General features: G+C 39.4%; 1 protein-coding gene across 4 annotated transcripts in view; it reads left to right on the forward strand.

Annotated features, from left to right (window-relative positions):
* The window catches only part of KIAA1328 (KIAA1328 ortholog), a 183537-nt gene that overhangs the window by 155708 nt on the left and 3751 nt on the right, over window positions 1-24078 (forward strand). For 2 of the 4 annotated variants that reach the window (XR_016461996.1, XM_090131959.1), the window contains exon 11: window positions 20639-20864. The exons of 1 other annotated variant lie outside the window; for it this stretch is intronic. Coding sequence is in view for 2 of the 3 variants with exons in the window: in XM_090131959.1 (XP_089988085.1) it covers window positions 20639-20852 (214 nt within the window). In the remaining variant the exon portion in view is untranslated. Of the gene's footprint in view, window positions 1-20638; window positions 24058-24078 lie in introns of those variants that run through there. One more of the 4 variants, XM_090131957.1, reaches the window with a different exon arrangement.

The raw sequence follows: 24078 nt of genomic DNA on the forward strand, positions 1-24078 counted from the left end.
TTGCAAATGTAATATTTATCGACTCATAGTTTATTGCTTTCGAGGTTCAATAATACTGACCACAGGACATTAATATCACTTATCTTGATTTTAGTTGGGCACCTCTGTATGTAGAAATAACCCATCTATCTCATACTTACAAAATAAATGTGAAATTTACAGCACTTTGTAAGAAGTACATTATAGGTTTCTTTGCTTAGTGCTCACAATTCTCCTTTTCTGCCTTCTCATTTACTTACATCTAACATTGATCCCACTCCAATTGCCTGACCCAGCTGGTGAGTACCTCAGCACTCTTCCAGAGGCTTTATTTACTGGCTGTATTACAATCTTGTGCATTTCTGGTGTCGGACCATCTCTCTCTTCCTGCTAAAGATCAGTATGAAAAGAGACTGATAGGTAGCGTTCTTCTTTCTGAAAAGATCGTAGCTGAAAGACTAAAATGGACGTAATTTCTCTTTGGAAACTGCGTGCATACAAAATCACCTCTTTTAGAGGGGCGTGACTATCAGTAAGAGAACTGCTTAAGATGGCCAACAGTTGTCCTTGTAGATGTGGCATATACTCACAGAGAAATGTGTAATCGATGAATAGAAATACATTTAGAATAGAAGTACAGTGCAATTTGGGAAGATTCTGATTGAAATTTCAGGCTTTATTTTTAAAATCAATATTTTCTTGATACATTACAGAACAAACAAACAAAAAGAAGCAATAAGGTTATTCTACAGTAGCAAGTCAGTTTGTGGCAATCATTCGTATCTTCAGTCTTTGCTATGGAGTTTTACTTCAGATACTGATAGAAACAGGATTCTTCTCTTACGACCACTGAAAGCTTTGGACTTTCAGATGTGAAATGCAGATGGGAGCCCAGGAATGGGATCAAAACCAAATTTAACAATGAAAGATTTCAAACTTGTGTCGAAATCACATTTTACCTATGAAGCTTGGCTCTTGGGAAACTTGGAATTGGGTTCAGCCTTGAAAATGATAAACCTTGATTATATTTCAGGTGGTAGACATGAAGTAAATTTTGAAATGACATTCTGTATTTACATTTGAGGTTATCAAATTTAACACACCATGAGATTCTTTTTCTTTACTGTGTGTAACAGGAGCACCTATTTGTGTCAAAGTAACCCCCCTAATAGCTGCTTTGCAATCGCTGTTTTCTGTGTCCGTTGCTGACAATGAAAATCGTATTGGGAAGTTTAGACTTGCAGTGCAAAGGGATTAATGTTAATTAGCAACTGTTGGCTGTAATTGTCACCCTCATTAAAATGCAGAATTATGTATTTCTTAGTTATAAATAACCTTTCTAATTGTACTTGATGTATGCCAGTTTAATCAAAAAGTACACTTGCAAACAGGTAGATATTTGCATTAATCTAGCACTGGATCTTTCAGTCTCTTTTGATCGTCTTTTATTCCAAAGTTGAGTAGTTGGGGGAGGTCTATTACAGCTACGTATTCTTTACACAGTTTTTTATTCACCTATGCGGATCTGACAGGATTTTGTATTAAAAGGGGGGGAAATGTCTTCTGGGAATGTTCAGCGCAACAGCAAGCAAGCAAGTTTTGAAGTAGTTGGCAAAGTTTCCATCATTTAGTGGTATGACAATAGGTTGATTGTAGTTTGAAAGTAATAATAAGCAAAGCAAAATAGACTACAAATCATACTATGAAGCTAACTGAACCTCTTAGGTCTGTTTCTTACCATCATTTTCATTGTTACCTTAATTACTTTTTGCACTTCTTTTCCCCCATTGCTTTTGCCAGTTCTCATATGCCATGTTAAATCTTACACGAAGGTTGGTTTGTTGGATGTGATTCTTATTTGTACTTTTAATCACAACAATGAAAAGTTAGTCTGAAAATACTCGATATTTGCATTTTCATTCTGTGTCTTGCTTTGCCCATTTGTAAAATAAAAATAAAAATAAAAATAGTCTTTTGACTGTTGCTTTTTTTCTTCCTCTGGAACTCTGAGTGCTCTGTGTTGTAGCTTTTAAACATTTTCAAGGAACTGCTGTCATGGCAGTTTCTGCAGAGCCTGACAAATTAAGACCAATCTTGGTTAGTCTCTTATGACTCTGTAAGGAACTGTTCTGCATGATTCCCTTCCTAGCACTGCATTCACCTCTCCTTCAAAAGAGAACTCTGTTTTCTGTTTTTTTGTTTTTAATCTTTTCTTCCTTCCTTCCTTCCTTCCTTCCTTCCTTCCTTCCTTCCTTCCTTCCTTCCTTCCTTCCTTCCTTCCTTCCTTCCTTCCTTCCTTCCTTCCTTCCTTCCTTCCTTCCTTCCTTCCTTCCTTCCTTCCTTCCTTCCTTTCTTCCTTTTTCTCTTTCTTTCTCTCTTTCCTTTCTCTCTTTCTTTCTCTCTTTCTTTCTTTCTCTCTTTCTTTCTCTCTTTCTTTCTCTCTTTCTTTCTCTCTTTCTTTCTTTCTCTCTTTCTTTCTCTCTTTCTTTCTTTCTCTCTTTCTTTCTTTCTTTCTTTCTTTCTTTCTTGGAACTGAATAATAATATATTCAAAATAGTCGCATCTATCCATTCTCCCACAGTATGGCTCTGTCATACTTCCACCACATTGCTTCTGCGCTTATCCCCTTTCTCTCCTTCCTTTGCCTGCCTGGAATATTCAGGCTGTAAACTCCTCAGAGCAGGATCGTGGCACAGTGAATCTCTGTGCTTGGTTGGTCCACATAATAACGATGATTAACTGTGATGCTAGTATAGTTAGGGTAGAATTCATCTTGCTTATCTCAAGACGACTGAGCTAGTTACCCCCAGCTCATTTTATGGCCGATGACTTATTTTAGGATCAGTTAAATCACCTTTTGGTGATGCCTGTCTTCCTGCGGACTGTAAAATAAGCCTGGGGTAACGTGCACTGACATCTTATTCCTCTTGTAGCTGAATATGTGGAACTAAAAATAAGTTGTTTGTCATTTATGTTGATTATGTATTGGAGGCAAATGCAGGGTTAACCTATGTGCTGCATGGTCTGTGCCTTGGTTATTAATATGGTTTTAATACGTGTGTTATAAATCAAAGGGCTTAGGTACTGAGAGCTCTGGGAGAGGGAGTGCAGGTGTACCGCATCCTCCTCAGTGGCACATGAGCTTGTGATATGATAACTTACTCAATAAAAATTCTTGCATCTCTGTTGCTTAAGGACATTAACCAACACTTTATACCGTTAGATGTGCCCCATTTCCAGGACTGGCTTTAATGTACCATTTTTTTTTTTCTTTTTCTTCATCATATTCTAATTCTCTGCCTCAGTGAAGACTTCCAGCTCTTGTTTTTTGTACCATGAACAGTGTAGTATTGTCATCTCATTAGTTGTCCTTTCTCTAGCCCACTTATGAATGCATTAAAGAGGTCAGGCCCTAACAGATTTCTGTGTTGCTGCCTGGGTGACCTTCCTGGCCACTTTCCAGTGGACCAATTTTAATGTTATCTGTTTATTTCTCATCTTTGAAACAATTATCTACCCATTTTCCTCTTAGCTTACGACAACTTTTGAGTCTTTGGTGTTAGATTTGCTGCAAATGCTTGGTACTGCATATAAACTTTATAAACTCTATATTTCCTCTCAGGTTGCATAATAATTCTACAAATCTAGTAGATATTTCCAATGGATTACATTTAATTATACTTTTCTTCAATAGATTGAGTTTGTATTGTGGAAGTTTCTTTACTATAGTTCCTATCAATCTGCTTGTTCTAAACACCAACGTTCTTCATTTTTAGATTTGTGCATTTCTGCAGATCATTTTAAAAATAAACCTTACATTTGCCAATTCTCACTGCCTCACAACTGAGGCAGTTTTAGGCAATTATGTCATAGTTAACACCTTACAGTTAATGGTTCGGCTATTTCATCCCTAGGCTCCCTCAGAAGTTCGAATGAATACCAACTGACCCCAGCTGCTCATTATTGTTCATTCTCTTGATTTGTTCTGTAATGTATTTATATGACACCTTCACTTGTGATAAATCACCCACCATGTCCTCTTTGGCATCATAAACTTCATGGTGAATAGCCTTTTCTGCTGAGGCTCTGTCACTCTTAGGTGGTCCTGTGTAAGCTTACTTCCTATTTTTGTGTATTTGTGCTTTTTATAGAATCTTAGAATCATAGTCATAAAGAATCCTGAGTTGGAAGGAACCCACAAAGATCACCTCCCACTGCCTGGTCACCCCCATGCTGTAGCAAGGAGATTGTTAAAGTCAATTTACAGGTCTTTGCTGCGGCTGACAGCTCCAATTTCTGCTGCAAGGTGTGACTTTTATTCTCTTCCTAGTAAACATTTTGTTTTCAAAAACATATGCTATTGAATATTGGTAATTTTGGTTTATAGCATGTCATCACTGTAGCAATGAAGTTATCTCAACTTTTAGATAATCTTAAAGGATTTTTAAAGGTTTTTTTGTGGGTTTTTTTTTTTTTTTTTCACTTCAGATTTCATTATAGATACTGATTAGGTTTAGCATATAAATTTCTTATAACAACTTGGTTCTAGCTCCTACATAATTTAGGGTCACGTATAATAATTTTGATCTGTTTTGTATTGCTTATGAGGTTGTACTTCATTTATGACCCTCTGTGAGAAAAAAAGCAAAATTATTTCTCGCAGTCTGATTGTATTGGGGAGAAATAATTTGAAAACACAGTGGAAAATTAAGCATTCACTGACCATAAATAGTCCTGTACAAAGTTATCTCTGTCAGTTTTAGTAGCAGTGCCTTAAGTATTGTTCCTATCCTCCTTCATCACCACAAACCTTTAGAGGCTTTTGTTTTGATACGTACAACTGGAAAGCTGAGTGAGAAATTTGCTTTCAAAGTTCTTTTTCTGTTAAAAAAAATAATAATAATAATAACAATAACAAAAAAGACATTCTAGAGTACTAATATATAATTTATGTATTTAAAATCTTTTAAGTGAGATTCCCAGAGCCTCTAATGCCATTGTACTTTTAACTTTCATTTTTGCTTCATCTGCATTGAATCATCTTTTACTACTTAAAACAGAAATTGAGTTTATTGAAACATTTCAGTTCTGATTATTTTTTAATAAAGATGAAGAAGTCTAACCTAATGAAATCACTGGAATGAAATGAGAATTAAAAAAAAAAAAAAATTAATAAGCTGGAGACTTAAAGATTTTATTAAGCCGCATTTTGGTGTATGTTTCTCTGTGCATCCTGTCCTGGATCAGCAGGGTGAGAAACATGCCATGTCAGGAATGACCTCTGCATTATTATGTGGACTTTTCCTGCTCCGTTTCCAGAAGTGTGAGTAGCACACACCCCTCATTACCAGCAGTACTTGTGTGTGTGCCTCTGACCATGAGATCGTGCTTGGAGATGAGCTGCAGAGCTGAATGCAGTTTTTTTTTTTTTTTTCCCCACAGTCCAGACCTATAAATACATTTTGTTGAATGCACGCACATCTGTCAGTCTACCTGGTATCTGTGAAACATCATAATGTACAAGCAGATTTACGATTTATGAGTTTGCAGGCTCTTTCATACTCTTGGAAATGAAATGCTTCCTGCTCCATGCAGATTATCTGATAATTCAGTGTTGCAGTGTGTAGGTATATGGCTTCCTTTGCAAGTCTCCAGTCTGATGTATGAAGTTCTTTTGTTGTGACTGTGTCCCTGCACATGGATCTGCCAGAGAACTGTACAGAGGCCCCATTTTTGTTCCCATGACCTTGTTTCCAAATAGCCCATGTTGTTCCAGCGCTGCTTTGCCTTTCTCACTCCATGAGATGAAGCAATTCCTAGAAGGACTTTAGCAGTGCTCCAGCTGCTGCTCATCCCAGCTTGACTCTGCTAATTGCTCTGTGCATCCCTGCTCCTATCCATATGCTTGGAATTTGGAGCTTGCACATCCGCCTCATTCAGAGGCAGCAAACTGATGTAGTGAGAGAGAGAGATGTCCTCTCCCTCTCCATGCCTTGCCAAGCTCAAATCCCTTTCAGTCTTTTTCCTATCTCCCAGTGGCATCTCAGCTCCTAGATTTCTAGGTGTGACAGAGGAGTGTGCTTTCTTTACCTGAGCCTACAGTGACAGCTCGATGCAGCTGTGATGAGCGACATAAGGAGCGACAGGATCACCACAACGTGTAGCCCTGTTGCAATTACCCATACAGCTCTCTTGCTTTCACTCCTTCTGTTTTGTTACAAACTTTTTAGCAGCAGACCATTCCTACCCGCGCACAAACCGTAACATCGCATGACTTCACTCAAACCAGAAGATTTTTGTGCCAAGGTTGTAACGTTGTATCATTACTTCATTGTATCTGTGTGAAAATTTTAATTTCACGCCCTGCGGACTTCACTGTCTCTGTGCTCTCTACTCGCGTTGTTGCATAGAAGGGTAAGTCCCTGGGTCACATTCATTTTGTAGCGTGCTCCTTTTTATTTCTTCTTAGCTTTATTTTTTAAAGCAAGAGTTCTGTTTCCTTTGAGAGATCTTGCTGTAAAGTTAGCTGGAGATTTCTGCCAGAAAAAATATTTGCAAGCTTACAGTGCGGATACTAACCACGTTTTTACTAAGTTTCTTAATGTGTGGATATGGATATTCCTAAATATTTGCATTTTTATATACATATTTATACGGGGTTGTGTACTTACACTATGATGCATTTGTACATGAATAGATTCAAGTGATTTGGTAAAGTATGTGGGGAAGGGAGCAAAACCCCATATTTAAATACATCATCATGTTTCTCATGCAGACAGTTTCATTTTACTGAATTGCAAATCTTTCTCTGCAGAAGCCCTTGGTTAATGCATGGGTTAGTTTATGGGACTTTGCAGTTGCAGGCACTGGCAGTTCAAGCTTCCTCGGTTGCACAGTGCCTGTACTGTATGGGCATATCAGAGTCCAGTCCTCAACAGTCCATCCTTGGAATTCTCTCATACACTGTCATGAGGTTTAATATGTTTATGAAGAGAAAAATAGACCTCTATAAAGTCATAGAATGGCTGCAGGGATCATCTAATCCAGCTGCTTGCTCAGAGCAGGGTCAGCTTGTGTTTCAGTTTGCACCCATTACCTCTCATCCTTTCACTGAGAAGAAGCTGGCTCTACTTTCTTTCCCTGGCTAATCAAGTATTTGTATGTATGGTAAGATCACCCTGAGTTGCCTTTGCTCCAGGCTGGGCAGTTGAAGCTCTCTCAGGCATTCTTTGCATGCCACATACTCCAATCCCTCAATTGCCTTTTTCTAAATATTAAACTTTGCTCTTTACAACTCCCTGAAAGGAAGTTGTGATGTGATGGAGGTCGGCCTCTTCTCACAAGTAGCAATAATAGGATGAGAGGTGATGGCCTCAAGTTGTGCCAGGGTAAATTCTGGTTGGGTATTAGGAAAAACGTCTTCTCAGAAAGAGTGGTGAGGCATTGGCACAGGCTGGCCAGAGAGCTGTGGAGTCACCGTCCCTGGAGGTGTCCAAGAACCATGGAGATGTGGCAGAGAGGGACATAGCATAATGGCATGTTGGGGATGGGCTGATGATTGGACTAGTAGAACTCAGTAGTCTTTCCAACCTTGAAGATTCTATAATTCTATTCAGATTTTTGTCCAGTTCCTTCTCTGCAAAGCTGCCTCTCAGCCAGTCAGCCCTGGCATGTACCAGTGCCAGGGGTTATTCCTCCCCGGGTGCAGGACTTTGCATTTCCCATGGCTGAATGTTATGAGATGCTTTTGGACTACTTCTCCTGCCAGCTGAGGTCCCTCTCTGAATACTTCCTTGCCCTTCTCAGCCTTGCATTTATTCAGAATGATACAGAAACTTAGTATTAGTCCTGCAAGCCACTAAGCGCCCTGCCTTATTTTGTGGTGTATCAATGACGTTATGTAGTTTCTGACAGAAGCGTGGACTATCTGCAGGTGTATGGTTATCGAAAAGTAATCCTGCAGAGCCCGAGATCATCTTTGCTACTTACTGCTGGGAATGAACAAACTAAAATTTCACTTCCCTGCCCATCTGTTCAGCAACCAAAAGTAGGTAATTTATCTCAGTGGGACGCCTACCACCTGTGTAAAGTTTTTGAAAGAGGTTGTTAGCTTGTGATGACTACGGCCAAGGGACCAGGCCTGAGTGCCTCATACTCTGTGCTTTACTGCTGGCTTTTTCTGTAGGGTGCCTTCTAACTTGGCACTTGCACAGTGTCAAGCCTATTGAGCGCTTGTGTCCCTATCAAGCTCGCAAAGATGCCACCCGCTTTGCCACGCAGCATGCACTTGTGCCAGCTGTGTGCAACTCCATGCCAGCGGTCACCCCTCTTTGACATGCTAAACCAAGCACCACCAACACACTGCGTTTTTTTTACAGCTGTTTTATCTCAGTGGCTTCTCTTGAATTATGTATCCTCATCTTTGATGTATGAAATCTCAGCTGATTTAGAGATTACCCCTGAGAGTTGAGCAGCGCACCTGGAAATGAATGGAGCATCAGATAGTCCCAACCCTTCCAACACAGAGCAGGAGGTTTAACAGTGCAAAGCAGGAGGTTTTACAGCAATTGGATACTGGAATACAATTTTTATGGGAGTGTTGTCTCATCATGTATGGTCTGCACCCAAGCAATCAATACATTAGGATGCTGAGAATTCAAGCTCAGTTGCAGTGTTTGCTCACAGAAAAAAAATGGAATTAATGTGATTTAAGAAGGAGCTGATATGTAAGGAGGATGTAGGTGGTTCTGTTCGGGGTAAATACCAAGGGTTTCATTAGATAAGGGACCCAAAATTGTGTGTGCCTCTCTCTGGGAGGAGAGCAGAGCAATGGCAGTTAACGCAGATCTGGCTGGAAAGCAGTTGCTGTCTGATGTGAGGTGTCTGAGTACTTGATGAAGGAAGAAGAAGCTACTGAGCATGAACTACAAATATAGTGTCAGCAAAATACAGAATCATAGGATATGTAAAACTTAACGGCTGTACCCTATGAAGTATACTGAAGTTTTTTCAGAAGGAGTTGTGGTCACTCTGCTCCCAGCTGAGATTTGACTTTAGATGAACTGCAGGATTCTGTTAATTTCTCTTATCCTAACATAACTATTGTAAAAGATTATGCCAGTTGCTATGCCATTACAATTAATGAGGTTATATCAATTGAGAGTTCAGAGCAACAAGCAGAGCTCAGGTTTGTGGTGCAGTCTGGCCAGAAGACACACTTTTCACAAGGCAAAATATGTCCATTCTCTGTATTTTGATGATTACTGTACTTCAAATTTAAATTCCTCTGGATTTCTTGGCAGCTTCAGCCCGTTAGCTCCTCACCACACTGTCTGGTGAAGTGACCTTTTCCTCCTGGCTCTTCTGCATCCAGCTCATGACCAGAGAAGACCAGGACACTGTTTTCTGATAAATGTGCTTTTTAAAGTCAAGTCTCTGACTATCCACTTTCTGCTCACTACTTGGTTACTTCTCTCCTTTCTTTTTTTCTCCCTGTTCCCCACCATGGGACTGCTAACACAGGCACCCATGGATCAGGAGCTGGAAGATGTTTGCATTTACCTCTGGAGTGCAATTCTGACTGATGGGTTCTTATCAGGGTTGCCAAGTCCATCCATCCAATTGTCTATTTCTGTTTTGAACACCAAGCAACCATAAAGTTGAAAACCACGTTATATTTTTGGAATCTGAAATTTCAGACAATGCATTTATGAATTATTTATGGGAAATGTGTTTTCAGTAATGTGCGGCATAAAATGGAATGAATGCGTATCCATACTTGCCCTGAACTCTGCAAAGTGCATGCTAATAAACAGAATGATAACCTACCATCACTTTTGCCCTGTAAGATTTACAGTGCAAGCACTTTTTTGTGTGGTTTAATTCCAGTCAGTTTGTCAACTTAAAGCTCTAGTGTTTTGTTTTAAAGTACAACTTGGTGAGTGATTTCCTATTACTTAAAGAAATCTATCTGCTTTTTTCCCCCTATTTCAACCAGAGTTACTGTCTGTAAATTTTTCTATTCATGCTGGCATAAAGCAACGCTAAGTTATGCTTTAATTCACAATTAGAAGGCAGTGGCAACTGTGCAGAGCAGCAAACCTCTCATTTAAAATGGCTATTATACAAGATCATGATTCTTCAGAATGATTAAGGTATTGAAGAATAATTAAGATATCCGTAGATTTTCAGTAATTTAGAAGTGCCAGGCTTATTTAATTTTTTCAAACCACCCTGAAACAGTTTCTTTCTGTAATGACAGCAATACAGGACTCTATATTATCGCAACTTGGTGTTTACTGGTATCTGAATTGTCTAATGGTTACTTGTTTTCACTGATACAGCTGACAGGGCAGAGATAATTAAGAAACAAAAGAATCTGAGTGCTGGATTTTGCTATTAAACACTCCATGCCACAGCAGAAGAAATTAAGCTGACAAGCAGGAGGCAAAGTATAATACAGATCCACAGGAAGAGTTGGTGTTTAGGTACAGCAATTGACTGTGTATAAAATATTTCACCAACATAGGAGGAAAAAAGAAAAGAAAAAGGTAAAATAAATAATTTCCAGGCATTCACTGAGGCATCTCATTTCCAAGGTGTCAAATAGAGGTTTTGCAGTACCTATTCATCCTTACACAACAAATTGCAGCAGACAGAGAAGTAGCCCAGCCCCAGTGAGCAAGTGGCAGAACTTCCATTGGCTTCCATAGGGTCACGATTCCACCCCAATATATACTTAAAACTACCACAGCCCTGATTTTGTTCCTCTGCTCAATGAGGTTTTAAATCTTGCACAGCTAGTAGCAGTTCTTGCCACAATGCTTAGAAAGTCAATGAAAGCTCACAGTTCAGTAACTAAATGACAAAGTAAGAAACTTTGGAATCATAAAATGGTTATAAATGCTTGACCTAAAACTCTGCAGATCTTCCAGTGACTGTACAATTGAAGCAAAAAGTTGATTTATTATCTGGCAAGCTGGGAATTTGGACTGAGCTTGTGAAGAAAGGCAGATAGCCAATCCATGTAAATGATTATGGACTTTGCAAGCAGACTTTTTTTTTTTTCATTCTTTCTCCCTGTGCCATGCCTCTTAAAATTATTTTTTTGTTAAGTTATTTAGTACCTACAAAGTACCTGCAAAGTTCTAGCCTCCGTATGGGGGCATTTTCCATGCTATTCTGTCCTAGCTTTGCTGAAAGCACAGTAGGAAAAAAGAGATGAAACATGAAAAAGAAATCAAAACCAAGGAGCAAGACCTGGAATGGTAGAGTAGAGGTGCAGAATTTCATTGTACCATACATATGCAAACCCTTTGTCAGGGGCTTTAGCACATTATAAAAGAAAAAGCGCAATTTTAAAAATGATTCATTGAATTAGAGCTTGCTTTGAGGGGAAAAATGCTTGGGGCCAAACTTGTAAGAGCAAAAAAAAAAAAAAAAAAAAAAAAACCTGAGAAAAAGGGCTGTTAAGGCAGGAGAAGCAGGGGGATGAGGTATGGCAGAAAATATGATGACAGCTTAGTTTTGGCCCATAACAATAAAGGGTGAAGATCTTTCTGGAGATATGCTGTGATGACAGAGTGCTTAAAGGGAATAAAAGCTAAGCATGCTCTGAAGTGCAAAGTTATTATGTAATATCACGGCGGAATCAGGGCCTCCAGTGCTGTACATAGACTGAGGTTCATTTTCTGATCTGAAGAGCTTTCAGACTTGATGAGACAGAAATGGGTGTGTGGGAGGGGAGAGAAGGACAATACAAACAGAGTGATTGCAGAGGTGGTTGTTAAACTCCATGGTAGTTCCATGGTTCTGTAATTTCTTTCTTTTATACTAAAACTTCGTTCTAAATTATTCTTCTGTCACTAGTAGATATGATTTAAAAGGTTTCTTTACTTCCCAGCACTCAAGTCTTTGTTCACTCTCCCTGTTCCAGAATTATTACAACCTCAGTTATGCCAATTCAGCTGCCTGCAGCTATGCCTTAAAAGAAACGATCTGTATTTTTTGTTGTTTTTTAAGTACTAAAAGCACACAGAGACAAAAACAATAAAGCAGTCCTTTCAGTTTGACAGGTTGGTAACATGGCAGCAAAACCTGAGTGAAAGTCCAGTGAAAAAATAACATAAAAGGCTAGGTTACCAGGAGTAAAAAGGTAGGGGAACTGAGAGTTGGGAGCACTGAGGCAAACTGTGGAAAGGTGAGGAAAGCAGGTGTTAGTCTCTGACTAGTGGTAAGTGAGAATGACCTGTTTAGCAATGAGAAATGAGAGCAGCAGTAACTTATTTCAGTAATAACAGCCGGTTGGCTGTTATCATAGGTGAAGCCAGGGTGAAAAATGCAAAAGAAAAATCTCTTATCAGCTCTGACTTAAGACAAAAGTTTGAGATGCTGATGTGGATCTCAGTAGCCTGTAGCACACCGTCTCTGCTTGGTGTGTGAAAGACGGGGTTAAGCCAGCAGTACTCAGCCTCTTTAAAGACCAGGTCCTCTTTAGTTCTTTACTACTGTCCCATAATGCTGCTGAGCATAGCTCATTTTGGTTAGTGAGCATGTATGTCATCACCAAATGATGCTGCTTTTCTCAGTGTTCTCCCATGCAAAGGCTGTAATCTCTGATGCCATTTGCCTGAAGATGTAGGAATAATAGTAACCCCACAATGCAAGGCGTTCCTTTCACTGATTTGCAGGTCACAGCATTCAGCAACATGTTACACTGCAGCGTGTCACACCAATTAGGAGGGGCACAAGAGCCATGAAATGGCTGCAAAAAGGCATGTTGGCTGTTTGAGTGTTGGAGATAGCTGGCTCCTTTTGTCTTCTGTGTACCACACCAACAGAACGTGATTCTGGTCTCTAGGTGATGGCTTGCTAGAAATACACTGACAAAGACAGGAAGAGAGTGGCAAAATCTGTTGCTGTGCAAGAGGTATTGATTTATGAGAGAAGATTAAAATATGTGTGGCTCAGATAAATGTTGTCTGAGACTGGAGCAGAAGGGAGGAAGGTAATGTTATTCAAATACTTAAGGAGTATTTGCACCAAAAGTGGAGATGGCTTGTAGTGTGAAACGGGGAGGAAGAAAAAACCTCTTTTTACAGGCTATCTGTAGCTGAGTATCAGAAATGTGTTCATGTAGTGTGTTCTTGTTTGCATTGCATAGTTTTTCCTCCTACCAAACTCCAAAGCAAAAATTTGTGCAACTATCTGCTCTTTTGACTGCTTACTCTTACAGGTGGTTGTGGAGTCAGACCCCCTAATCCTTACCAAGGCCCAAGGTTATGCTGTAGCCTATAAATAAGTAATAATGGTAATGATAGCGTGAGATATATTTGACTGTGGAATGGCCTCCCAAGGAGAATAGCAAGGGGCTGATTGTTAGCAAAAAGTGTTAGGAAGCACACTGTAGGGAATTGTTCTCCGTCAGCAGGGAGACGGCTGGATGATCTAATAAGTCTTTTCCTTCTCTAGGTTATGATTCTGTGAAAACTGCCTCAGAGAATTCTTTAAAGTCTCTGATACCATAAGCTCTCTATTATGTGGGTGTGGGTTTTACAGCACTCCGGGAGGCTTTTGCTGAGGACATTGTAAATATATTCTGTTTTACATTGTGTGATGTATTTTAAATAAAAGACTTAGATCTTTTTTTAATTGCTTTGAACTATTCTTCAGTCTGATCTTTTTCTTTAAGAACTGAGAAACTTTGAGATACTTCTGGAAATTACAGACCCATCGTAGGCAACCTGGAGTTGTCCCAACCTGGAGTTGTTTTAAATACATACAGCACTGCTTAATTTGCCTCCTCCTGTTTCCCATGGTGAAGTGTCAATTCTGAGTCCCAACCCACATGAACGTGAAATGAGAATCTCGGGATAACTGGCACAGTCCCTTTGTCTCTGATTCTGTGTTTAATCTTTTTCATCCTCTTGATGTTTTAGCTTGAGGATTGCACTTCACTCTGTTCATTTCTGGGAGGTTTCAGCATCTTGAGAAGTCAATACAAGGGATTATCCCCCAGGGTGTTATTTGGTCACTGAAGATCAGGTCATGTGGAAGGCAAGGTCCCCTATCTCAGCTTTCAGGGAATGACGGCTAGATCAGTTTCTCTTTTCATTTCCTATCCAACTAGTTTCTGGTGTTCATTGATATGTTCATCTCAGGCTTGCTGGGCCAAATAGCATGATGGCTAAAACCTGTATTATATTCTGTATAGAAGGGAGGGAGAGAAGGAAGAATGAAGCATCAGGTAAGACCTCTGCATCATGAAACAGAAAATCTAGCGACACAAAGAGGATCCACTGAACATAATGTATTTGGATTCTCAAAAGGCCATTGTCAAGACTCAGCACCAAAGCACCCACGTTTATGCAGGATTAGGGGAAAGTCCTTCTGTGTATTTACTGCTGATTTTGTGATAACAGGCAAAGGGACTTAATGTTTATTTTTCATGATGCAGAAGAGTTGGTAGCAGGATGTTTCCGTGTGAGAATGGTTCTTCATCAGTAAATTGGAGCAAGAAGTGAACAGTGAAATATTCTGGATAACCTAATGTTTGTAGAGTTCTTTCAATTAGTCAAATGTCATGCACATGGCAAGAAACTCCAAAAAAGCATCAAAACTGGTTGGTAGAAAAGTAATTTGCATAGGGAAGAGTGGTCAACAGTGTGCCTATTTGACACTGAACTCAAGAGCTGTTTTTTTTTGCCATTTATGAAGTCAGAGGCTCCACAGAGCTTCACAAAAGCTTGTAGATACACAGGCCTTGATGTGCTTGCACTTTGAGTACTCTTGGTCTCTGCCTCTCAAGAAAGAGATTGTGGATGCTAGAAAAGATGCATGGGACAATTAAAGCGATCAAGGGGATGGAGCAACCACTGCACCAAGAGGGACTGAAAAGCTGTTGACACTGGATAGGAAAAGACTGAATGAGAATACTAACAAAGTTTGCAAAACAGTAAAGGTGAGGGATAAATTTAAAGTGGAACTGTTGTTCATCAGATGCTATCACATAACTGCAGTCAATCCTTAAAAAGCATTCAGTGAAACTAGAGGACAAGCAAGAGGGTGTCTTTCCATAGCAGCGAACATCTTGTGTGTGTTGTCACAGGATATTGCAGAAACTGAAGAATGAAAAATAAATCGGACAGATTTGTGAACAACACATTGTTGAAATGACAGCCAGGAATGTAATGTCCATCATTCCTAGTGTGAGAATTGTGGACACAAGAATAAAGACGGCAGAAAGCAGCTAGGACTTGAGTTTGGATAGAGCTCAGCCTTTTTTCTATAGAGCTTGGCTTAGCTTCTGGATGGGTACGGAGTCATTACAGCTAGTATTTTCCATACAACCTCACACTGTATTGCTAGTGTGTTGTCTTCAGGTTTTGGGGTCATTTGACCACTGAGGCCATTTCCTTATCTGCATATGTATTGTCTGCTGTGGAAGCTGCTTTTATTTGCCCTGTTTGTTCCAATCAAGTAGGGATTTGACATTTGCTTTATAATAGCAATAAGCCTGGTTTCCTTTTCTGTAAAATGGGTCTTTTCCCTACCTCTTGAATGTGTTTTTAGCCGTATTTAGCATTTGTAAAATGCTTGGAGGCAGATGATGTTTTATGAATACAAAATAGTGTTGGGCTTTGTACTTGGGCACAATACTGTACCGTAATTCAAAGGCAATTCATGTAACATTAGTAAATCACTTTGAACTTTATGTTGAAAATATAAGCAGTAGTATAAAAATAAACCTTTTTATTTCCTCTGGTATATACAGTTAAATAAAGTAAGCCTATATAGCTACTAATCTCCAAAACCGTATTGCCAGTATGCTTTGTTGAAATGCCATCACCTTGCAGAAGAGACATTCTGTGTTTTGTACACGTTTATGGTTGAAGAATAAATTTTCAGAGACTGTAAATGAAAAGATATCTCTGAACATAGTGATCAAATAATATCTGACAGTGCTTGTTTAAAGAAATATACATATATCTCAGTGCCGGAGTATTTATGACTCTAATAAGTTCAGTTATTTTGCCTCATGGGGAAATTCCTGCTCCTCCAAATATCAAGCTTGTTTGGTGTTGTGCTGTTTTTACAGGAAGGAGCGAATGATATTATTAGTTAAATGGGACTGCGCAATGTGGAAATACAATAGTGTGGTTTAAAAATTGAACAGCGTGTAAGAAATATATTTTACCAGCAATGGGAAATAGACAAATATTAAAAATTCAGTGACATATCCCAAAAGTCTGAACAAATGAACAAACATCTCTGTTCAGCTGATTGATACCAATATGCGCTGATGTTCCCTTCAAAAACACCATTTTCTCTAATATTCTGATCATCAGCTGAGTTCTGTGCTTCATTTTGCATAACCTGTCCATTTTGTAGGTAATGTACATTGCAGGACCACTGCTTCTGGTCGCCCCGTGTTTTTTTTTTTTTTTAAATAGAATGCTAAATGCTTCAGGTGATTTCTCAGCAACCATCCTAGGAATAAGTGGTCTTATGGTTCCCAGAGCAACAGCCACATCTGCGTTTGTCATAAAGATGTGAGTGCTTTCCTTCCCATTCAGGTCTGAAGCACAGCACAAAGGACGATGCACCTGTGGATGCTCAGAGTGCTGTCTCCCTGCTGCACAGGCAGTGAAACAGAAATGCAGTGGAGTGTGTTTATTTTTATACTATTTTCTTCTTTAAAACCTGGACGTTCAGAGAGCTGCTCTGAATCACAGTACTGTCTGGTGTTTCTTGTTACCTTAGTGATGGACTACAAAACCCATATACGTTGAGCGTTTGCAAACTTTACTAGATACTGACTTAATTAGGAGCTAATGCTGAAAGTTTGCAGTATGATTTCCTCAAGCACTTTAGCAGCTGAGGAGACAAATTTCCAGAAACCTGTATTAATTGTACACAGGAGATTAGGAGAGTGCTATAATCGTGCTGTGCAGTGCCTGACCAGGACACAGCTCTGCACTGAGACAGCTACAATGGGTTGATCCTTGTGTTACCTGTCTCTCAGACAGGTTGGGAATCTCCATGCTTCTCTGTATGGAGCTTTATTTGGGGTTTTACTTTGTACATTAAAGAGAAAGGTCAATTTTCTTCACTGCGAGAAGAGCTTCAGCTCTTACCTTGGTCTGTTCTCTTTGCATCTATTGCTATCCAATTTTTGTGGTCCCACCTTCATTACGCTTTGTACACCCACTGTTCATATTCCCTCTCCTGATGGAATTTATGAAGACTGCTTAGGCCTATTTTCTCCAAAACCTAGCAGCTATATAACTTCTAGCCCAAGCTTACAGACTTTCACAAACTTTATTATCCTGTGATGAAACATACCAATTTTCAGGTTCATGACAATTACATGAAAAAACGTACACTGGGGAAATGCCAGAGCCAGGCTTAGAAAACATGTTTTCCAGTCGGTTGTAATGTACTTGCTGACTTTCCAGTAAACTAAGAAATGTAGCAAAAAGGTAAAGACAGAGTGGATTATCACTGTTTTTGAAGGGACAGTTGCCTGTCTCATTTCCATGCTGCTGAAAGGGCAAAACCCATAAAATAAAATGTACATAAGCATCTAGCACTGATAGGACATTTGGTTATTTGGTTGAGCGTCCATACATAAGGAATTTCTGTATCTAGCTTAATATCTGATGCTGGTACTTCTGCAAAACATACGGGATTTTTTTTCCAATTTGGGAAGCATGAACAGCACTGGGACACTCTTGGCTGTTAATTTCCATCAAAAAAAAAAAAAAAAACAACACCAAAACACTCAGTATTCACAAGCCAAGTTTGCCAGAGCAGTCTTATGTTTGAAACATTCTGACTTTGGGTGCCTGATGCTGCAGCTTTGACTTCACTGATGCTTTTATCTTAATCTGCTTTTACTTACTCATTTATTTAGATCATGGAAGGAATGCATATGCAGTTTTTAGAGAAAGTTTCATTTCAGGAGTTGAGCATTCAGGCCATGTCTCTTTAAATGTTTGGATACAAATAAACAGAGAGAAAATTGTCTTTGCAAGCTTCAAACCATTCTAGGTCTAGTCGGTTGCCTCCAGCCAGATGCTGTCTGATGTTGCCTAGACAAACTAGGGCAAGCCATTATCATTGGATTAAACACTAAATACCTGCAAGGAGCATTCTCTTTATCAGATAGAGCTCTGTTAGCAGAGTTCATTCACTTTATTGCATATATAACTGTGGTGTCAAATAGACTGATTTACAACACCTGGTCTTTTACATAATCTTCGCTATTTGCTGCTCTTGTAATCTGCCAAATCATTTAGCCTTCCTGATAGCAGAAATGCTGTAAAACTTAGATAAACTTGCAGAAGAAATGAACTCCAAGGTACTGCTGAAATCTAGGGCCTGCACGTTTACTATAAATGCACTGGCTGTTTTGGTTTCTCCCTACCTAATCTGTGATTAAATGTGGCTGCCGGAGAAATTGAAATTTTATGATAGCACTACAGTCAGAGGAGATAAGCATTTGTATGCTAGACTAGATTAATCTAAAAAGTTTTAGGTGTGGCTAATGAAACCAGTGTATGTGTTAACTGGTTTTCTTTGGGTTCAAAGCATCTGTGTATATCTGTATAGAGTCATTCCAAAACGTTTTCTGCATGGAAAGTCTCATATAGCTGTGTGCTAGTTTTCACTAGCAGTAGGGCTTGTTCCATTATACAGTGGAGATATCTTTAAGTTTTTAGAGGATACTTTCTGAATGCTAATACGAACAGCAGGCATGTATGCAGTGGTTTAGCATGGCTACCTATGTTCTTCTGAAGTTCTTGGCTAGAGTAACTGTAAGGCGTCACGTCGGGGCAAGGTTAGCTGTTTGCACAGCCCATTTGAAACAAAATGAAAGCTCAATTTTTTGTTTTGAGTCATTCATTTCTGGCTATTAGGGGTGATTTGGACAGGTAGATGATAGAAAGTCATGAAAACAAGTGCAAAATATGAAAGAATTTTACAAAGTGAGTTTCTGATTGAATGAAATATAAGCTAGTATGTCTGGACGAAACTAATGCAGACTGTTAAATAGAAGAGAGAGCACTTGAGATGCAGTTATATTGAGTCAGGCTGTATTAGGAATGATGACCACCATCAAATTGGAAGGAACAATAAATATTAAAGGAAATGAAAGAGTTGACTTTTTGAAGCAATAAGAGCATAACTAACGATTGCCATTAACGTCGGTATTAACCTATCAGTGCCATAGTTAATTCTCTGAGTTAAGTGTCTCAGTATCTTAGGTTAGCTTGTCATGGTCAGTTTTCTGAGGGCGGTTGGCATGTAACTCTCACTGCTGGATCTAATGAGAAATATTTCACACGGCTTTGCTGGTTGAGGGCGGAGAGTCACTTTACCTCCTGCTGCGCATGGCAGTGCTGGACAACGCAAGTTGTACGCTGCCTCTGGGAATTCCATTGACCTCTGCTAATCTTTTACTTCAACAAACTATTTTCAATATTCACAGTGGAGAATATTTGTACTTAAGAATCCCAGCTGGCTGATTTAGTTTCATAGTCTTCTCGGTCTCCTCCTCTACAACTCAAAGCAGGAAACAGCTTGAGATGTTTACTCACACTACAGATGAATTCTTTCTGCTTACAAGGCGGGGACCTTATGGAGACCAACCAGTTACACTCATACCTTAGGTTGGGTGCTGTGAATAATGTTCTCTGCGTGTAAGTTATTGAGTGTGTGAATTATTTCAGCATTGGCAACATCAGACAGGTCAGTGCCTAACAACACATTGCAATGAAAGGGACTTTCGAGTAAAACTCTTGAGTGGTATCTCTTATATTAGAGAACAGGCTCCCAGAGAGGCAGGGGAACCAGTATTCTTTAAGACACTTAGATTTGGACAGGAGAAAATATATTGTAATGATCAATCCTGTGCTGGTATTTAGATCAGATCTTGTCTTGTGTGAATATTAATAGGAAGCCTGTTTAAAGCAACTGCCATTATTCAGTGTGTGTTACTGGCTAACAGTGGCTTGCAACCTTCCCCCACATCTGTACTCACACTTAAAGGACAGCCTGAGTAATGTCTAGCACCTTTGCCTTCTCTCATAGAGCCTGAAGTGTTGATTTTGTATTGCCTTGTTTAGATTATATTCCTTCAGTGCTTCCACCAGACAGACTCCATATAGTGCATAGAGATTTACTGGAAGCACGTGTAGTTTGTGGCAATAATAATAAAGTCTCCTGCTGTTTTCAAATCCCAAGAAACTAAATCAAGTGTAGAGGTCTATTCAAAAAAGTGCAGCATGCATATAAGTCACTTTACCATTACCTGTGTGGGTCCGCCTTGTACCTGTTCTGTGTGCTTGGCTGTCATATCTCTGACTTCAGTCCTCAATCTCCGGAGTGTGACTAAGACATTACACACATCAAATGGAAAAGCTGATGAAATAGCTTAAAATAACCCAAGAACCCATGCTTTGCTCACCTCTTTTTCACCACCTCTGTGTTGGTATTCCTCACAGGAACTTAGATAACAGAACTCATTCTGGGCTAATGGACCCCATCAGACAAGTGTAGATCTACTTTGAATGGTGAAGGTGGAAAGGCAGGATTCAATTCCTACATGATGATGTGATGCTTAATGGATATTCAATTTCTTTGTGTGTTTCTGTAGGTATGAATCTTCTCTTCTTGACATGGTTCAAGCTATGAGTCCAATATCTGCCCCAGGACACCACTACAGAGAATCCTACGGGAAGAACAAAATGCACATGCCTGGTCATGTGAATCACAGGTCCTCATCTTGGTGCCAGTCTCCTCGTGGTTCCAGAAGCAGAGCAGGAGAGTTAGAGGAGAGACGGCTGCTGGAGGAGATTTTCTTCATTTGACACTGCTCTTTGGTCTACACCCCTTTTATAGAATTTGTAGTACCTTTTTATTTCTGATTTGTTTGTTTTTAAGTACCATTTTTAAATTATTTGAGCAACAACAGATTGTCTTCCTTCTTCTAAAACACAGTTAATTAGCATCTAGTTTCGTTTTGGATTTAGTAATCATGCTGCAAGGATATTTTGGGGATACACCAATCAGAAAGCGTTAAGATCTTTTTTTTCTGAATCTTTCATGTGCCAAGTAATCATTCTAAAATAGAATTTTTTTCATCTACAACATTTTCTAATAGATTGAAGTCACAGTTTTGCCAGCCTCATATCAGAAGTATATTTCATTATCGATTTTTAGCTCTAAAGCAGTTTGCAAAAACTGCCTAACATTCAAGAGCCACAATGTTCAAAGTAGATTATTTTCTAATTAAACAAGTCTGTTTAAAACCTGGCATATTACAAAGGTACAAGCACTTTACTAGTTTTGTCAATGATTTTATGATCTACTTTTCCCTTCAGCATTCTGGTATTTAACACGCTGCATTTTTAGGGGTTATATCATAAGCTCAACTATACAGTGTCTAATAATATGAATACATGATGTTGCAGGTTGATGTATTAGGCATCCATTTGAAATACATTCCTCATTAAATCAGTGCTATTTGACATAGTTTGTGTACTAGGAGACCTAACCCTGAAATAGCAGTACACGGTCAGATGTTGTAGTGGTCCAAAACCTATGTGATGTACTTCTCAAGATGAAATATATAGCAGTGGTAGAATAAGAACAGTCTTAAGATATTTTCACTAACTTGCACTATTTTGATCCGGTATCCAGGCTCCATTGTAAATAAGACAAATCAGTAATTATTTCCACCAGCAGCTTGCAATGCACATTTCCCTGCCGGCTTTAATTATTCATGCTATATCTATTTCAGTTTATTTAAATGCACTTCCATCTACTGCATGTACTTGGTTATTTAAAGAAATGTGCAGAATTGGTAAAAATGACTGCAGATTACAGGATTAATGGTCATTTTCTCCACAATGCAGTGTTCATATTTTATTGTAACAGTAGCCACCGGCATGTGTTCCTAGAAATATGAGGCTAAAATACTCATTTTGCACAGTAAAATTGCAGCGAGGGAAAGGTAGAATTGAGCCAGTATGGGCAAGTTCTAGACCATTTGCTCCCAAACACTGCTTCGTGGGCCAGTGCAGCTTTTTTGACAGTCTTTCTAGGCAACCGTGCTGATCTTAATGGCAGCGGGTTGCTGGCCTCATCTTTGGGGTATTGCTGCTCCCTGCCTCCAATATGCTCTCGTGCAGTGCTTGATACTCCTGTGCTCTGTAAGGAGATAGCAAGGCTCGGCAATGAGGTTCAGTGTACCTCTCCAATGGGAGCATGCACTCTGCAGAGCAACGAGCATGGACCCTGTGGCAGCATCCTGCTTTTATAGCAATGAAATAAAAGGAGAATGAAGGAGGAGATGAACCATAATTCTGAGTTACTTCACTCAGGCTCTGCCTTAATCACAAATTAGGTGATATCTTTTCCATGCATCCCAGCAGAATTTTAAAGGCTGCTAGGAGGAGTTTACGGGAGGGAAGCAGCATTACTGGACCAGAAAATGACTACTGGAAAAGACCCTGCTTGGTCTGTCCTGCTGTCAGTGAGACATTTTAGTTCTTTCTAATATACCCGTCTGCTGTTGAGTGCCCCCCTAGTTCTTCTCCCTCAACCTGTGAAGGCACAGGTCTGTGGTTAAAGCCCCAAAGACATAATAGGTGCTCTGACACAAGTACAGCAGTTAGGGCATTAAATTTTCTCACTCAGCATGTTTCTGCTGGGCAAGCAGCCTGCTTCTTTAGGAAGGCAGGGAAAGAATGGGGAAGGCAGAGAAAAATGTACAAGTAGTAACAGGAAAAGCATAGAAAACCATGAAAGCTATGACTGACACATAGTTCTTAGGGTTTGGGGATTTTTGAGTGTGTAGTTTGTTTTGGTTTTGTTAAGGTTTGGCATTTGTAAAGAAACAGTTCTCTGATTTCAGTCCAATTGCTTCTCTTCTCTTTTCCACTTTGACTGAAACTTTAATTGCCTTTTCTAATAAGTGCTAACTGACCTTTTGAAAAAGCAAAATATAGAAGTATATCTCTTAAAAGGTGCCTTTGTGTACCCAGTCGAGAACACTGCATGGGAGCATTATGTTCTTTGGTTCTTTGTGGGTGCCAGTATAAAGCTGCTTTAAGATTCCTTATGATCCATTTTGTCCATTAACAATTCTAATTCTAATTCTGACTTTTGACTTTTGACTCAAATCTATATTTTGGTAGTAGCTCTTTTTAAAGTGACATTGTCAGGGTTGCAGGTTCTACACTCAAGGTGCTGTCCATCAGTCAGAGCTACACGGGAGGCATACCTTTATGTAGGCAAGAATTCTAGAATTAAGATAGTTGAAATATCTGATGGATGAAAACCTGCATGTTTTAACTGTCTGTGAGATATGAACCGAGAAGCAAAAGCTATTAATTTGGCGGACCCTGTGAAAAATCATTTTTTATAATGCTGGTTCTTGCTCTAGTTATCAGCAGTACATTAGGAATAGTGTTTAGCAGTCAGTGCAAGCAAAGATATTTTGCCATGAGGCACTACAAAGTTGAAGTTATTAAAACATTTATAGCCTTAGAAAAAAAATCAATGATTGTCAAATAGGAAAGGACAAAATCAGTATTTGGGACTGGGAGGGGAATTGTTTTCCATCTGCTAAAACAGTAGAGGAAATGCTAAAATTAAACTAGCAAAAGCAATCACTTGACAGTGTCCTTTTACTTTTAAGCTCCTGTATTAGGAAGCTGCCGCTGGGGAGGTAGTCCAGCCACAGAATGTTTGTCCAGAGTGTTTCCAGTTAACACGCTTCAGCTGCATGCTGGGCTGTGTTCTGCCTGAGACTTTGTGGAGTAACATGACTCCTGCCAAGGCTGCTGCCCACACCTTCATTTTTTGTTCTTCCCAAGTGGCTCGTACATGTGCACTGCGCATGTTTGTGTGCTCATTGCTTTTGTGTACCTTGCATGTGGTGGACCTGCAGCAATCATGCCCTTTCCACTGGTAGCCTCTGAAGTCTCACTGTTGAATACCATCTTGAACATATATTTATAAGTGTATGTGAGGTCTTAATATAATAAATTATCTGGGGATTTCATTTAATCTTACAGACTTCTGTTTATT

This window comes from Phasianus colchicus, chromosome Z (assembly GCF_987193195.1).
Source record: "Phasianus colchicus chromosome Z, bPhaCol1.hap1.1, whole genome shotgun sequence".
NCBI classification, from domain to species: Eukaryota; Metazoa; Chordata; class Aves; order Galliformes; family Phasianidae; genus Phasianus; species Phasianus colchicus.